The sequence below is a fragment of the Xenopus laevis genome, chromosome 6L, assembly GCF_017654675.1.
Source record: "Xenopus laevis strain J_2021 chromosome 6L, Xenopus_laevis_v10.1, whole genome shotgun sequence".
In the NCBI taxonomy this organism is placed as follows: Eukaryota; Metazoa; Chordata; class Amphibia; order Anura; family Pipidae; genus Xenopus; species Xenopus laevis.
In genome coordinates this window covers 12,864,390-12,882,406 of record NC_054381.1, presented here as the reverse complement: position 1 = coordinate 12,882,406, position 18,017 = coordinate 12,864,390, and the positions used below count along the sequence as shown (strand labels likewise).

General features: G+C 40.7%; 1 protein-coding gene across 1 annotated transcript; it reads left to right on the top strand.

Moving 5' to 3' along the window:
• Positions 1-300: 300 nt before the first annotated feature.
• Positions 301-16,810, top strand: rheb.L (Ras homolog, mTORC1 binding L homeolog; the record flags this gene model as incomplete). Its single annotated transcript, NM_001087025.1, is given in 8 exon segments — positions 301-523; positions 9,480-9,551; positions 11,366-11,433; positions 11,747-11,829; positions 13,876-13,932; positions 14,055-14,102; positions 14,903-14,984; positions 16,241-16,810. Coding segments are annotated over 8 exon segments (555 nt in total). The 3' UTR covers positions 16,334-16,810.
• Positions 16,811-18,017: the final 1,207 nt, after the last annotated feature.

Sequence of the window (18,017 nt, the reverse complement as noted above, 5' to 3'; positions counted from 1 at the left end):
TTAACTGTCAGAGAGACAGCTGCTCTATCCAATAGAATAAGGTGTACAACTCATCTATGACACGCAGATGTATCCGGCCTTTTCATTAGACAAAAACGAACGCTACGCATCGTCACGGTGCGCGCTGTCCAATCACAGCGCTTGTGTAAGACACGTAGTCCCACCCCAAGTGGCGGGAGGCGGGGAATGACACAGAGAGAATAGAGAGAGAGGGAGGAGTGAGCGGAGCGGAAGGTTGGGTTTAGCAGAGAATTGTTGTACCGAGGCGTGGCGAGCGGACATCCGTGTCACAGAACTGAAGCCAAGGCGGGGCGAGAGAAGAGAGGCAGGAGCAGACGCAATAGCACGGGCCACGCTTCTCTCTCTCGACTGGACTTGGAGAGAATCTGTGCGTCGTCGTTACGTGCTCGGCCCCGTCGGTGGATGCGGCTCTCTTGTTCCTGAAAGGAAGAAACGGTGGAGGCAGCAAAGATGCCGCAACCCAAGTCGCGTAAAATCGCCATCCTCGGCTATCGCTCCGTGGGTGAGTGAGTGGGACGGTGAGTGTGTGGGGGAGGGGCTTGGGCTGGTACCAGATTTAGGGCAGGAAACTGGACACGTGCCCCGGGACCGAAACATTGAGGCGTCACATGATCTTTGCCACGGACGTGTCCCTCGAGTTTTCACCCACAGCCTGTCCTGGGTGTTCTCTGTGTGAAATTCCTGTGTTGTATCTGTCCCTGAACATGGAGGGACATTCTGCTGTAACTAATCATGACCGGGATGCGGCCCTCCCTCTGTTGTTAAACTGCACCTCTCAGCCAGTGTTCGCTTTCATTCAAGGCCGGCTCCCTGTGTTCCTTCCTTTCAAAATGCCGCCCGTGTAGGGATGTTCCACGTTGAACTACATTTCCCAGCATCCCCCATGCTAATTCAGCAGGGCATGTAGAGTTCAGGCTCATCATAACATGGACACATGGTGCTGCCTTCTCACCCTGTTCTCCACCTCCTTACACAGGCTTCTGGGAGTTGTAGTTGCCTCAGGCAAGATCAGTGATTTTCCTAGAGAAACCGCCACCTGCTTTGTGAGCCACTAATTGTCTTGTTATGATATCAGCTCATATGATTATTAGAGATGCACCGAATCCACTATTTTGGATTCGGCCCAACCCCCGACTCCTTCGTGAAAGATTCGGCCGAATACCATACAGAATCCGAACCTTAATTTGCATATGCAAATTAGGAGTGGGAAGTGGAAAGCATTTTTTACTTCCTTGTTTTTTTGACAGTCACACAATTAAACTCACCCCCCTAATTTGCATATGCAAATTAGATTCGGATTCGGTCGGCCAGAAGGATGAAAAAGGCCGAATCCTGGATTCGTTGAATCCCTAATGATTATTGTAGGAAACTCTAGCTCTGTAATAAGGAGGCTCATACTACACAGCACAGGGATCTATCATGGATCCAATCTCGCAGATCCTGCAGTAATAAGGATGCGTTTTTTCCGCCATCATGGAAAGTGCAACACGCAAGGCTCCTCTGCTCACTCTTCCTCCGCCCCAGGGCAGCCATTAGACTGGGTGAAACTGCAAGTCCTGCAGCCGCGGACAAACAATGGATAATATTGTTTAAATGATACGCCCTGTATTGCACTCGTTCCCACGCTGGGGAACTTGGGGCTCAAAACTGAATCGGTGATGAGAATTGGGCAGAATGTAGTTCTAGATCAGGACCAGTAGATCTCCAGACACTGTCCACAAACAACTCGTCTATATCACCCTCCTGTCTCGTTCTTTTCATTCAGATATTTATGTAAAGGTCACATACGAAATATAGGTTTGTTTAATATAGCAATATAAGTTTCTCTCATAAATCAATATCATATTTAAGTAATATTTTTCCAGTGGAATAGAATGCTAACTATATTTTATGGATGTAGATCATAATGGGACAACATCACTAACAGTAGACCTGTCATTGGTAAAGTATGGGCACTCCTGTTATAGATACACCTGGGCGAGATTTGGGATTTCCATATATTTGCAGTCCTAGATTTTCTTGAAACTGACTATCTGCGACTGATAGACATTTTCCTTTATCTCTTTTTCAGTTTGACATGCACTGCAGTATAAGGGTAAGGGCACACGCTAAGATTAGTGGAGATTTAGTCGCCTGGCGACAAAGCGCCTCATCTTCAGACGACAAATCTCCCCGAAAAGCCTTCCCGCCGGCGGGATGGCACTCTGATCTTTTCGTTTTCCTTGCAAACCACTTTGTTGCAGGGCGACTAAATCTCCCCGAATCTTAGCGTGTGCCCTTACCCTTAATCTCCCCCTAATCAGCGTGTGCCCTTACCCTTAATCTCCCCCCCTAATCAGCGTGTGCCCTTACCCTTAATCTCCCCCCTAATCAGCGTGTGCCCTTACCCTTAATATCCCCAAATTTTTGCATATGCCCTTAATCTCCCCAAATTTTAGCTTGTGCCCTTACCCTTAATCTCCCCAAATTTTAGCGTGTGCCCTTAATCTCCCCAAATTTTAGCGTGTGCCCTTACCCTTAATCTCCCCAAATTTTATCATGTGCCCTTACCCTTAATCTCCCCAAATTTTATCATGTGCCCTTACCTTTAATCTCCCCAAATCTTAGCGTGTGCCATTACCCTAAAGTAGTAACTCCAGGTCCCGAGCATTCTGGATAACAGGTCCCATACCAGTTATCCAGAATGGTCGGGACCTGGGGTTTTCCGGATAACTGATCTTTCCGTATTTTGGATCTTCATACCTTAAGTCTACTAGAAAATCATGTAAACATTATATAAACCCAATGGGCTGGTTTTGCTTCCAATAAGGTTACATTATATCTTAGTTGGGATCAAGTACAAGCTACTGTTTTATTATTACAGAGAAAAAGGAAATACATTTTTAAAAATCTGGACTATTTGGATAAAACGGAGTCTATGGCAGACCGCTTTTCCTTAATTCAGAGATTTCTGGATAATAGGTTTCCAAATAACGGGTCCCATACCTGTATAGAGATTTTTTTATTTAAACCATTTTCCATCTATGTTTTCCTAGGGCTCGTCTGTGGTGTGGTTAGTGTTCCTAAAATGCATTTTAAAGGTAAATGTAAGTTAAAATCATGTGGATGCCATTTTGTATTGCACACACGAGCATTAGGAAGAACAGGTAAAAATGGCTCCTGCGTATTCTGTGGAATGAAGAGCACCAGCCTGGGGTCTCTATGTGGGGCAGGGGTGCCTAACAAATTGGTACAATACACACATACACACACCATTAGTTTTTCTGGGGTTGTTCTTGATGACCTACTCATAGATTGTGCGTGACATGTAAAGGTCAGCATCTAATATAGGAGATCTTTATCTATAATTTCACAGTTGTGCTGCTTCTGTTTATTTGTTCCACAGCCTTATGACATGTGCTTGGGTTACAGAACATATTGGCATGTTTTATGGTGGTATTTTATTTTTTTCCCCAAGTGATTCCCCCAACTGCAGATTTTACCACTGAACTGCCAGGCACCCGTTTCTAGCACTCAAAAGAGGCTACTTGGGACACTCGGGCTTCATAATGGATTACTTTTATTAATTTTAGTGGGCTTATGCAAGTGTACAGGTCGCCACCTGCTTAAAGGATAAATCGCGGGTCGTTTGCAGTATGACGATAAATTTCAGCGACTTGTTTCTAAAGTCCTAGCGCCAAATCACCACATGTTTTGGCCCTTAAGGGCAGAGACACACGCTCAGATTAGGGGAGATTTAGTCGGCCGTCGCATTCTTTGTGGCAACTAGTCTCCCCAAACTGCCTCCCACAGGCTAAAATGGAAATCGACAGTGGGATGGCACTCGTTTTCCGAAGTTTTCTCATGAGGCGCCATCCCACCGCAATTTACATTCTAGTCGGCGGGAGGCAGTTCAGGGAGATCAGTCGCCCCAAAGAAGAGATTTGTTACTGGGCGACTAATCATCTTGAATCTGAGCGTGTGTCTGCCCTAAAGGAGAAGGAAAGCTACAGAGGCATTTTATTGCCAATAGATTAGCCACAGTAGTGCAAGCTAGAATGCTATATTTATTATGTAGAATGCTCTACCATACCGGAGTAAACCTCTAGAAATACTTTAGGATTTAGGATATCAGCTGCCATATTGGCTTGTGACATCACTTCCTGGCTGAGTCTCTCCCTGCTCACTCATAATTCTGGGCTCAGATTACAGCAGGGAGGGGGGTAGGAGCAAACTGAGCATGCTCAAGCCCAAGCCCTGGAGGTTTAAGCTGAAAACAGGAAGTCTGATACAGAAGCCCATGAGTACACAATAGAAGGAAAGAAATGTGCTGTTGCTTTTTTGTTACTTTTGGACATTAATTTGAGGCTTTATTATTTGGGTGGACCTTTCTGATAAGGCTTACTTAGTTTTAACCTTTCCTTCTCCTTTAAGGTAACTGAACATGCTCTGTAGTGCGTACCTAATTTCTGTATTATTATAGCCCTGTTAGCAATGTTTCCTCTAAATATTAATTGTATAGTGCCAATACATTCTACAGCACTTTACAGACATTATACATCATTCCCTGTCCCAGTGGAGTTTACGGGCTGTGTTCTCTGTGTTGGGTGTGTACGAGCGCTTGGTTTAGTTCCAACGTTGCTACAAGGATGTGGTATAGCTTCAAGGATGTCCTGTTAAATGCCCTGCTTATTTAGTGCCATTTATATTGTATATTGTTATACCAAGGCGACTTTGCTTGATCATCATTGACTGATCTGGAGCTGGTTGCTAAAGTTTCCAACTGCTGAGTATGATGACTCCAGTCTCCTGAATCAGGTCCCCTGTGTATTTCCTTGGTGAAAGTTGGGTTGGTCATGAATTGCTTGTGATTTTTTTTCTTCTTAGTTAAAAATGTATAGGGGACATTTAGAATAACTCAACCCCCTAATCTCTTAGGCAATACTGAGTTCTAGATGGCGGTGATGTAAATCTGGGCTAAAAAAGAAAAACGTCTAGTAAAAATTTTCCTTTATTGGAGCTTCCCTTAGATTCTCTGAGTGGGGATCCCCAAGCTTTTTTTATTTGTGAGCCACCTTCAAATGTGAAAAGAGTTGAGGAGCAACACAAGCTTCAAAAATGTTCTTTGGGTGCTAAATAAGGGCTGTGATTGGCTATTTGGTTGCCCCTATGTGGCCTAACAGACTACAGGAGACTGTTTGGCAGTACAGTGGCTTTTTATACAACCAAAACTTGCCTCCAAGTCTGGAATTCAAAAATAAACACCTGCTTTGAGGCCATTGGGAGCAACATCCAAGGGGTTGGGAGCAACATGTTGCCACTGGTTGGGGATCACTGATCTAGTCAATATATGCTGGACATGTTCCATCAGCCTTTCCAGAAGTACAATAGGAGGTGGGTAGCCTATCACAGCCCTGCATTTCCACAAGCTGATCTAGATTGTAGTTCCCTGGCAGGTGTGCCTAGTAACTGATTGGTTGGCATCCAACAGTGCAAAGTCCTGTGAGGTACTGGCTCCTCTGCACAGCCTGGGGAAGTGGCCAACATGAAGACGGACAGTTGGGCAGGACTAGTAGCATTTTTGTGAATTTTTTTGATAAAAGGAATGGCCCTAGAAAAGTTTAGTGGTGTGCTGCTTTATGTTATAGGACTATAACACAATGACACACTGTATTATTACACAGTATATGCTATTTAAGACCTAGAAAGCCATATAACTATTTATCCAACTACCATGCAGTGGAATGGACTGATTGGATTCTGTCATTATTTTAATGGTGTCATTTTTATTTCTAAATTACACTGTTTACACTGCAAATAATTCATTCTACCATCTAAAATGTTATTCCTGAACCCACAAGTATATTTTTTTTAGTTATTATATTGGTGTGTATGTGCATCTCCGGTCATTTTGCCTGGTCATGTGCTTTCAGAAAGCCAGCATTTTAGGAAGGAACTGCTTTCTGGCAGGCTGTTGTTTCTCTTAATCAATGTAACTGAATGTGTCTCCGTGGGACCTGGATTTTACTATTGAGTGCTGTTCTTAGATCTACCAGGCAGCTGTTATCTTGTGTTAGGGAACTGCTATCTGGTTACCTTCCCATTGTCAGTGGCGGAACTACCGGGGGAGCAGTGGGTGCAATTGGACCAGGGCCCGCACCCCCTCAGGGCCCCCCGGCAGCTCGCGCCCCACCGATTTCCGGGAAGATAATTGTGTACGGAGGGGGACAGGGGCCCGGCTGCACTTTCACACCATGGCCTGCCCCCCTCTAGTTACGTTACTGCCCATTGTGTTAGGGAGCTGTTATCTGGTTATCTTCCTTTGTACTGTTGATGGGTGACTTTGGGTCAAAGAGAAGGGGGTGATATCACTCCAAATTGCAGTGCAGCAGTAACAAGTGATTGAAGTTTTAGAGCACAAGTCACTTGACTGGGGGACCTGGGAAACTGACAATATGTCTATCCCTATGTCAGATTTCAAAATAAAGTATTATAGAATCTGTTCAATTAAAAAACAGATTTCAGTGCAAAATTCTGCTGAAGCAACACTATAAACTCATGTGTTTTGAAACAAAAAAGCTTGTTTTCCTTGACACAATCTCTGATTGGTGTTGAACTGCAATTTTTACATTTCTTCTGGCACTGGTATTTAAAAAGCAGCTTTTTAGACTACTTAAACTGGCTTAGCCCTACTAGATATATAATTATGCTGTTATAGGTGTGGCCAGCTCTGAATGCATTAGCTTTGGCTTCATTTTAGTGAGTGTGGATTAAAGTGCTAACCACTGGAGGCACATTTATCAAAGGTCGAATTTCATGTGAGTTTTTAAAAACTCCCCTAAATTCAAAATTTATTATTAAAATTGAATTTTTAAAACTCAGATTAATTATTTTATTATTAACATGTATTTCTATAGCGCCAACATATTGCGTAGCACTGTAAATGAAACAAACTGAAAATTCAAATCAAATTCGATCAAACTCGATTTGAGGGTTTTTTTCCAAAAAAAAAAAGCCTTGAATGTCAGGAAGACTGCAAACAGCTCCAAATTGATCCCTGCACGTCTCCCATTGACTTAAACAGCAAATTGGCAGGTTTTAGGTGGCGAATACTCAAAGTCGAATTCTTAAAGGGCCAGAGTATGATAAATCTTGAAAATCAAATTCACATGTTTTTAAAAACTCAAATCAAATATGAATAATTCCCAAGTCGAATTTGACAGTTTTTACCATAAAACGAATTAGAATTTTCTATTCGACCCTTAATAAATCTGCCCCCTAAAATTAAACCTGTAAGAATTTATGTAAGCAAATTCCTACTTCATCGCATTTTTTTTTTTAGTCTGAGGACACCAGCTTTGGAGGAATATCTTTGTAGAGAGCAGGGGAAAGGTGGAAATGGCTTTCTTTTAATAGCAGGTTTTAAAATGTATGGTCTTTATTGAGTTACGTTGTGGCAGTGGTGTTTCTTCTAAAGTGTCATCGTTCCATCAACTTAACTCTCTCCCGGACAAGAAGAAATTAGGCTTGGGCATGTGCTAGTATGTATTGTTACAGGTACTTGTTAGAGAAGAATGGCTGAAAGAGACAGGTCAGCTCCGTACAGGTATTGGATCTATCATCCAGAATGCTCGGAACCTGGAGTTTTGCGGATAACAGATCTTTCCATAATTTGGATCTTCATACCTTAACTCTACTAGAAAATCTTGTAAACATTAAATAAACCCAATAGGCTGGTTTTGCTTCCAATAAGGATTAATTATATTTTAGTTGGGATCAAGTCCTGAGGGAAAAATAAAAATGGCTTTCGCTTGGAGGTGCCTAACGTTTTGACCCCCCCCAGAACATATTAGCCTTTCCTTGTCCTTTATATTCTCTCTAAGACCACTTTTCTAGCTACTACATATGGTAAGTTTATACTGTAAGGGCAGAATTTACCATATATATATATATATATATGTGTGTATATATTCGTTAGAATGCTACGAAAAAAAGACATATTCAATTTTAAAGTCGCCACGTCTTTATTAAGAAATAACTTGGCAAAACTTTGCTTGCGCTCCTCTTCAGAAAAGGCGATCGACGATCCGTCTCGATTTCTCCTCCCTGGCTATCTCCTATAAGGAAGGCAGGGACTAGAAATGGAGCACCGCATGATGGATCGCCTTTTCTGAAAAGGAGTTTCGCAAAGTTATTTCTTAAGAAAGACTTAGCGACTTTAAAGTTGAATATGTGTTGGTGTCTTTTTCGTAGCATACCAACAAATTTATTTTAAAAAATTTTTTTTGCTGTTACTGGTCCTTTAACAGTTCCTAAGGTTTCAGATAAACTTTCCTCCAAAATCTGTTAGGCCCATGACACACCAGTGGGGAATCACCTGTCATCATGGTAGCTGCAACTCAGGCCTCTGTCGATGCTTTATTATAAGGGCTACACAATGAAATCGAGGTTACATAGTAAGTTAGGTTGTAAAAAAAGACACCCGTCCATCAAGCTCTACTTTTTAATTCTATTTTATTCTGCCTAACTGCCAGTTGATCCAGAGGAAGGCAAAAAAAACCCATCGGAAGCCTCTCCAATTTGCCTCAGAGGGAAAAATTCCTTCCTGACTCCAAAAAGCAGATTCAGGGAGATTAGACGCCCCAGCAACACGTTGCCTCCTCTTCGGGGCGACAATCTTCCCGAACTGCCTGCCCTCCTCAGGCTAAAATGAAAATCGCCTGCGGCAATGCATATGCGGCGCTTCGTTTTCTAAAGTTGCCCGAACTTTCCTTGTGAGGTAACTTCGGAAAAAGAAGGGCCGTGTGTGCTTTGCCGCAGGTGATTTTCATTTTAGCCAGTGAAGGGCAGGGGAAGGCAGTTCGGGGAGATTGTCGCCCCGAACAAGAGGCGATTTGTAGCTGGGGCGACGAATCTCCTTGTGTGGGCTGACCCTTAAGCTCTAATGTATCAGCCTGTACCACTGATTCAGGGGTTATTATTAGGGAAACGACTGTCTGCAAATCACAAAAATATAATAAATGCTTTAAGTTCCCCATAGACGAACGATTTCTCTTGCCGAACGACCGATTTTAGAAAAGTCCGTCCAGTCCTTCTAAATGATCGTGCGGTTAGTGGGATTCGAACGATCTTACATCTTACGATTTTTCGGCCGACATCTGTCTGGAAATTGATTGGCCAGGTTAAAAAAAAAAAATCTGTCAGTCCCAGTGCAATGTATCTATGTTTGCAGGGACAAGCAGGCAGCTCCCCTTTGTTTTCCTGCCAAATTGGTCTTTTTAGTTGATCGGATCTTTTAAAAATCTCAACATCTATGGCCAGCTTTAGCTTCTTTGTAATTAAGTTTAGGTTCTGTGCATAACCGTAATTAGAAAGACCTTCAGCCGTTTTGTTCAGTATATAGGATTTTATTCTTGTACACAGTTTAGTTATACCATCAGTTAATGAACACTGCAAAACACACATCTGTTCTCTTTTAGGAAAATCTTCATTGACCATTCAGTTTGTTGAAGGCCAATTTGTTGACTCGTATGACCCAACTATAGAAAATAGTAAGTACTTTCAATATAATGTGATGTGTACAATCCTAGTATATTGTAAAAGGGATTTGGATGCTACTGTCATGCATTAACTGGCAGCCAGATACCCTTGCGGGATGCCCTCCCCGTGTTAACAATATACACATACACACACACACACATACATATATACACACACATACATATATACACACACATACATATATACACACACATACATATATACACCTACACACACATACATATATACACCTACACACACATACATATATACACCTACACACACATACATATATACACATACATACACACACACACATACACACACACATACATATATACACATACACACACATACATATATACACATACACACACATACATATATATACACACACACATATATACACACATACATATATATACACACACACATATATACACATACACACACACATATATACACACACACACACACATATATACACACACACACACACACATACATACAGTGGAGGCTGCTTCTCCCATTCACCAACAGCCATTACAGCCTGTAGTACGGTATACACATACTCTGCACAGGACATTTTTTATCTGCATGTTTGTTTTACTGACATAAGAACATAAAGTGCCTGTGAACAATGCTTATAAATCAGATATTTTCTTTTTAATGGTGCCAAAGTAAATAGTAAAATAATACATTTGCTTATTCGTGGCAGTGTTGCCATGTTAAATATTTAGCAAAAAATAGATAAAGGCACTTCCTACTTGAAAACACCTCTGTCTCCTCCCATTCATTAGCTTAATGGTTTACAATGCTTTTCACATGTTTGTTGTATATTTTAATCATGTTTAAATGTGTTTTTTTTTTTTGTTTTTGTATGATTATATTAATATTGGTGGGAGCAGCCATATCTGCTCTAAAGTTACCTCAGCCCCTGATGAGCAGTGCCCTCTAACTGCTAAATGTTTGCTTAAAGGAGAAATAAACCCTAAAAAATGCATATGACTAAAAATACCATATTTTATATACTGAATTAATTGCACCGGCCTAAAGTTTGAGCTTGTCAATAGCAGCAATGATCCAGGACTTCAAACTTGTCACAGGGGGTCACCAACTTGGAAAGTGTCTGTGACACTCACATGCTCAGTGGGCTCTGATTGGCTGTTGAGAAGCTAAGCTTAGGGCTCGTCACTAATTATCCAGCAGAAAATGAGCTTCCCCTGTAATATAAGCTGATGCTACAGGTTTGCTGATTATTAAATTCTGATGCTAATTGCACTGGTTTCTGTGCTGCCATGTAGTAATTATCTGTATTAATTACTAATCAGCCTTATATTGTGACATTTCTATTCTATGTGTACTGTATATTGTGAGTGGGTCCCTAAGCTCAGTAAGTGACAGCAGCACAGAGCATGTGCAGTGAATCAGCAGAAAAGAAGATGGGGAGCTACTGGGGCATCTTTGGAGACACAGATCTTTACTGCTAAAGGACTGTGGTTGCCTTGGGCTGGTACAGAAGCACAAAACAAAGTACAACATTTCTAGCTGCTACTTTAGTTAGGCTTTAGTTGTCCTTTAAAGATTCATTCACAGGCAAGACATTCACCTATTACTGTACACAATGCAAGCTGAGTTAGTAATGGCTTCATACTATAGATTCTATGCTACTAGATACTACTGATAACAAACTTGACAAAATGATTTGCAACCACATTTTGCCTTGTTTTGAGTTAGATAATGTGAATTGAATTGGGGTTTTTGTTTTAACTACATAATGTGTTAAATTACTAATGCCGACTGTGCTTTGTTTTGGTTTTTTAAGCATTCACCAAACAAATTTCTGTGAATGGACAAGAATATCAGCTTCAGTTAGTAGATACTGCTGGACAGGTAAGTGCTTCTTGATTTAATCATGTTGTGCTGAAAGGAATGCCAGTGCTAAAATATACTTTGCATTTAGTTGTAGCCCATTTTATACCAATGTATGTGCTGAAAAGTGCTTTCATTAACTGGTATCTGTTTCATATTTTATTTTAATGCTACGTTGGACCATGTAACACAACAACTTTTCTAGAAAATAGATTGTATGGTAACTGAAATCCCATATTTGTGCATTCACAAATTTCAGTCATCTTGTTTTTTGGATTGTCTTGTTTGTTCCTTAATTCTTCATATTAATCTAATTCCATTTGCCTCCTTTCAGGATGAGTTTTCCATAATTCCTCAAACGTACTCCATAGATATCAATGGATATATTCTTGTGTATTCAGTCACATCAATTAAAAGGTAAGACTGCCATTGAAATCATCTGGTTGAACTATTGCTCTAAACTTCTGGGAGCACTTAGAAATACACACTTATAAAGAGTGATGTTATTAATGGGGTAGCAGGGGGTGTCACTGCAGTTATCTGGGGGCTTCAGGGAAGTCTGATAAGTAATGGCCAGCAAACGTTTTACTCCTGGACCTGTGGTTGCTCCATTGCAGGGTGGTCGCTGAAGGTCTTAAACGATGGGATATAAACTGTTTTATTTAAAAGTCTGACAACAATATTAACATGTAAACTCAAAACTCATTATGCTTTATATTTACACTGGCAATTATGAAAAATATTATTAGTACATTTTATTACTTGTCCCTCTCCTATTCACATTCCAGTCTCTTATTCAAATCAGTGCATGGTTGCTAGGAACCCTAGCAAGCAGATGACTAAAATTGCAAAATAGAGAGCTGCTGAATAAAAAGCTAAATAACTCAGAAAGCCAAACATAATAAAAATCGAAAGCCAATTGTCTCAAAATATCACTCTCTACATCATACTAAAAGTTAGTTTAAAGGTGAACAACCCCTTTAACTTGAAAAATGCACATGATGTTGCTTTTCATCCCAAAGATGCTGTCTGTAAGGGTAAAGACGTAAACCGCTACTAGTAGAAGCTACTTGTCATTGCTACAAAACGCCATAGACAATGCAGAGAGTTGCTATTGCTAAACCATACATAGCAAAGCCAATTATCACTATTTTGTAGCTGTGTGGGTCTTTGTGCTTACAAGTGCATGCACTGATGTTATTAGTTTATCTCCATTGACGTAAATGGGAGGTTGTGTGGTGGTGGTGTCAAAATCTTAGTTTGTTGACAAGCAGTCAGAGATGACCTTCCTTGTGCCATCAGCCTTACAGCAGGGGTACTTTAAGGGCAGAGACACATGCTCAGATTCGGGGAGATTAGTCGCCCAGTGACAAATCTCCTCTTCTTCTGGGCAACTAATCTCCCCGAACTGCCTCCCGTCGGCTAGAATCTAATCGCCAGCGGGATGGCAAATGGTGCGCTTTGTTTTCCGAAGTCACCTCATGAGAAAACTTCGGACGACTTTGGAAAACAAAGTGCTCAGAGTGCCATCCCGCCTGAGCTTTACATTGTAGCCAGCGGGAGGCAGTTCGGGGAGATTAGTCGCCCTGAAGAAGAGGAGATTTATTGCCGAGCAACTGAATCTCCCCGAATCTGAGCGTGTGTCTCTGCCCTAATCTTTCCACCAGCATTTTGGAGGCAGGTGGAGTGAAGCTTGTACTCCAAAATGCTTCTGTGTTAAGCTGAACTAACGGGCAGTGTCCGCCTGAGTGCAGATACACAGACTGGTGGTTGGGCTTGAAACTCGAAAGTGTTTTGTTTTTTTAAATGACAGCAGCTGTACATACAACCCCAAGACATGTCACTCAAATACAAAACCACTACTTCTGCTTTCAGGGTGACTTGGCACAACACGGTTTTTGTTGGAATGGCCCAGTGCTGGCAGAAGCACAGATCCTATTTGGGTTATTTACTGTTGTCCACTAAAATAACAATTCAACATTGTAGTACTAACGCAGCTGTCATTGCAACCGTTGGACAAGTAAATGTCACTGTGCTGTAAAAGATGTCCTTAATACTACAACCAGGCATGGTCTCAGTTCAAGCATAACCTCTGCCTTCATATGTTGTTGCCTAAAGAACAATACTTTCCAGTTAATAAAGCTGTAAACTCCTTCTCAGAGTAGCCTAAAGGCCAATTACAGGCAAAACAGTGGAGAATGTCTGTTTGCTTCCTAGATATGATTGGAAGTCTAGTCTGAGGGTCAGTTAGGTTAAGATTCAGGTTGAGCAGTTATTTGCTCTTCTAACTATTAGGAATTACTGATAGAGCAGTGCGTCTTTTTTCATGTCTGTGATCTTTTAATGCGTTCAAAGGGGAGAATTGAACCGAAGTCTGAAAACCATTTCGTTGCTTTTTTTGGGTGTGTCCACATTATTCACGTCATTTGTGATTTCATGATTATTCATGTCCTTCCTTTGCAGTTTTGAAGTGATTAAAGTTATCCATGAGAAGTTGTTGGATATGGTGGGAAAAGTTCAGTAAGTTTTTTTCTTTTTTTTTTTTTTTTCTTTTTTTTTCCCTTAATTTTAGTTGCATAATCCCTTCTTTTTTTTTTTGTAGGTTTATATCGCTAATTTCTGTCTTTTGTTTTATATTTTAGAGTACCCATTATGTTGGTTGGAAACAAAAAAGACTTGCATATGGAAAGGTATGTTGTGATTTTAACATTTACATATTTTGTAGGGATGCACCGAATCCGGGTCGGGTCAGGATTCAGCCTTTTTCAACAGGATTCGGCCGAATCCTTTTGCTCGACTGAACCGAATTAGAATCCTAATTTGCATATGCAAATTAGGGGCGGTAGGGAAAACGTGTGACTTTTTGTCACAAAACAAGTAAGTATAAAATGTTTTCCCATCCCTAATTTGTATATGCAAATTCGGGTTCAGTATTCGGCCGAATCTTTTTTGCAAAGGATTTGGGAGTTCCGCCGAATCCAAAATAGTGGATTCGGTGCATCCCTAATATTTTGTTGAATACAATGTTTGGTATGATTTTAGTAAATAGGGCAAATCACAGCTATGCATGAAGAACTGCAACACTAATTAAGGTTAAATTAGTTCTTCCTCAAACATGCAATCACTTTTCAACAAAGCGTCCCTGAAATGCATCCTTTACTTAAAAAAGGAAATGCAACCTTAGTTTAGTTTCATTTAAAAAAAAAATTGAATCAATACTTGGTACTAATTTTTGCCCACAAAATATAAAATAGTTTTACCATTGTAGTTCTGATCAGATATGAAGCATGTCTGTAACCTTTAAAATTGGCTCAACACTTTTTCATGTTGTAGAAATCCTGGCAGTCATCCTTTCTGCTAGATTGTTTGATGCCAATGTCATTAATTTGAAAGATATTTAGAAACATAGATGTGTGTGCTTGGTTGATTCAAGGTTGTTTTGTGATATTTATATACCTGATATATCTATTATTTTTTATATTTAATGTAGGGTGATAAGCTATGAAGAAGGAAAATCATTGGCTGAGTCGTGGAATGCTGCTTTTTTGGAATCCACTGCTAAAGAAAATCAGGTAAGCTTAACAAGTTGGGTGACTTGACTACAACCTTAAAATGGGGGTACCCTTTTGGTATTTGTCCAATATCCTTGTGACCTAGAAACTAGGGATGCACCGAAACCACTATTTTGGATTCGGCTGAACCCCTGGATCCTTTGCGAAAGATTTGGGCGAGAACCGAATCCTAATGTGCATATGCAAATTAGGAATGGGAAGGGGAAAACATTTTTTACTTGTTTTGCAGCAAAAAGTCACGAGATTTCCCACCCCGCCAATAATTTGCAAATGCAAATTTGGGTTCAGCCAGGCAGAAGGATTATCCCGAATTCTAGCCGAATCCCAAACCGAATCCTGGATTCGGTGCATCCCTACTAGAAAACCACAGGAGTGATTAGGGGTAACCGAATCACCTTATAGTCACTGACTATAAGGGGGGCCACATGTGACATAACTGTTCAGTGAGTTTGTAATTGATCCTCAGCATTCAGTTACTGCCTGGTATCCAATCAGTGGAAAGCAAGAGAGCTGAAAAGCAGGAAGTAGTGTTCTGGATATTATGTTAGACATCCAGTCACTCCAGCCTTTATACATTACATTTTTGGCTAACTAACTATATTAGAAAGATATTTTTATTATGCACGGCCTATTTACCTAGTTTTTATACTGAACAATTCCTTTAAAGTCCTATCAATCACCAGGGCAAGACAACATCTAGATTTTGGGTGTTTCTGCTTCTCCAACCCTAACCCCCTAGTTGTCTTTCATGGAGCAGGGAAACGTTTAGGCTAGGGCCAGATGATGCATACGATTGTAGATTAACCACAGGTGGACAATACGCTGCCCTGCTGCTCCCTGTTTTATGAAGTGCAGGTGGATATCGGCAGGAAATGCAAAATGTCTTGTTTCTCTGCCGAAATCCGCCACATCTGCCTGCACTCGATCAGAGACAGTGCTTCCGGCTGCAGGCAGAGTAAGAGCGGAGCAGCAGATTCTTGGCCTGCTGAGATCCGCAGATGTTTGGCCCTAGTTTTACTAGCTGACGGCACTAGGCAAAAAAGCTAACTCTTGGGTTTGGGGGTAACCGTTAAAAACACAGTATAGCAGACTGACAAAAGATTACACTGCAAAATCCACAGGCTCCATAGTACGGTCTTATGTTTTCCAAGTCGCTCTGCAAGTTTCGTTTTTTAAAAAAACATACCAAAAATAGACGTAATATTATTTGGGTTTTTGTTTGCACTAATACAAATTTGTTCTGCACTTTCATACAGACCACAGTTGATGTTTTTAAAAGGATAATTTTGGAGGCAGAAAAAATTGATGGCGGGTCTTCACAAGGGAAGTCGTCATGTTCTGTAATGTAATTCCACTACACAAGACGCGGACACTGGGAATTTATTCTACTTGAATAAGCAAACTGCCTGTTCTACTTCAAAACTATGCTTTTCTGTTAACTATTTCCATGCCAGAGGAGCCAGTACCTGTACTTTCCTCCTCTGACAAGCAAACGTTTAACAATGGTAAAGTTTGGATGGTCATTTTTTTTTTTTTTTTTTAATGGTTTTTCTTCAGATTACGTCATAATCTGGCTTTGCGCAGATGATTTCACTGCCACCTTCAAAATGTCTCGATCGCAAACATCTTCGATTTGTATATCCTATTTCTTAATATTAAGGCCTAGACTTTATACTGGCATTAATTTTTCATTGTAGTTTGTTTATAATATTGTTATCATACAGACGATGCATATTGTTACATCACTCTTACTTAACCAGGCTTGAATGTCGGTGTTTCTTTCGTTGTTCAATGTAAACTTGTAAATAAAACAGCTGCAGACCTTACAGCTTTGCTTTGGTAAGTCTTTTTATACACTGCAGCATACACTGCTTTGAATGTCTTGTCTGTTTCCCTCTCTAAAGTTAAGCTGGCCATAGATGTTGAGATTTTTAAAAGATCAGATCCTCATCGTGAGACCACGATTATCTCAGAACGATCGTACGAATTGACCATCAACTAAAAAGACCAATTTGCCAGGAAAACAAAGGGGAGCTGCCTGCTTGGCCCTGCAAACATAGATAGATTGCACTGGGACCGACAGATTTTTTAACCTGGCCGATCAATTTCCTGACAGATGACGGCCGAAAAATCGTAAGATGTACGATCGTTCGAATCCCACTAACCGCACGATAATTTCGAAGGATTGGCTTCACTGAAATCGGTCGTTCGGCAAGAAGAATCGTCGCGTCTATGGGGAGCTTTATTAGACTTTGCATCTAAAACTGCTAAATTTGTTTACGTTAAGTGAAATGTTTTTTTCACAGTGCTGAATTTATTTGCAGCCTTTGCATGCTGTGGGGTTTACTGCAGTCCTGGCCGTGCCTTGTAGGATAATCCATTACCCAGAGGTGTAGAATCTACTAGTGAGGAAACTTTGGATGTCTTGAGAAAACAAAGTGCCTGGCATGATTAACTTACAATTGCTATCGGTGGGAAAGCATTTTGGGGACATTTGTTGCCTGCGGTAATAGTTTTAAATGCGGGCACCAAATCTCTCCACGTGTCAGTAGCCTAAGAAGTTCATTGGGCTGTAGCTTTAAGGAAAAGTATGGCGGAAAAATGCTACCTGATGATCCCAACTGGTGGTTTCAGTTGTACTTTAATATAATACTGATAGTAAAGGAATCACGTGTATTAAAGGGGCAGTTCACCTTTAAATTAACTTTATATGATGTCGAGAGTGATATTCTGAGACAATTTGCAGTTGGTTTTCATTTTTTATTATTTGTGGTTTTTTGTTATTTCTCTTTTTAGTCAGCAGCTCTCCAATTTGCAGTATTAGCAGTCTTTTTAATAGGGTCCAAATTATCCTAGCAACCATGCATTGATTTGAATAAGAGACTGGAATATGAATAGACGAGGCCTGAATAGAAACAATACATTTATAGCCTCACAGAGCGTTTATTGTTAAGATGGGGTCATTTGGAAGCTGCAAAGAATCAGAAGAAGAAGGCAGATATTTCAAAGACTTTAAATAATGAAGGCCAATTG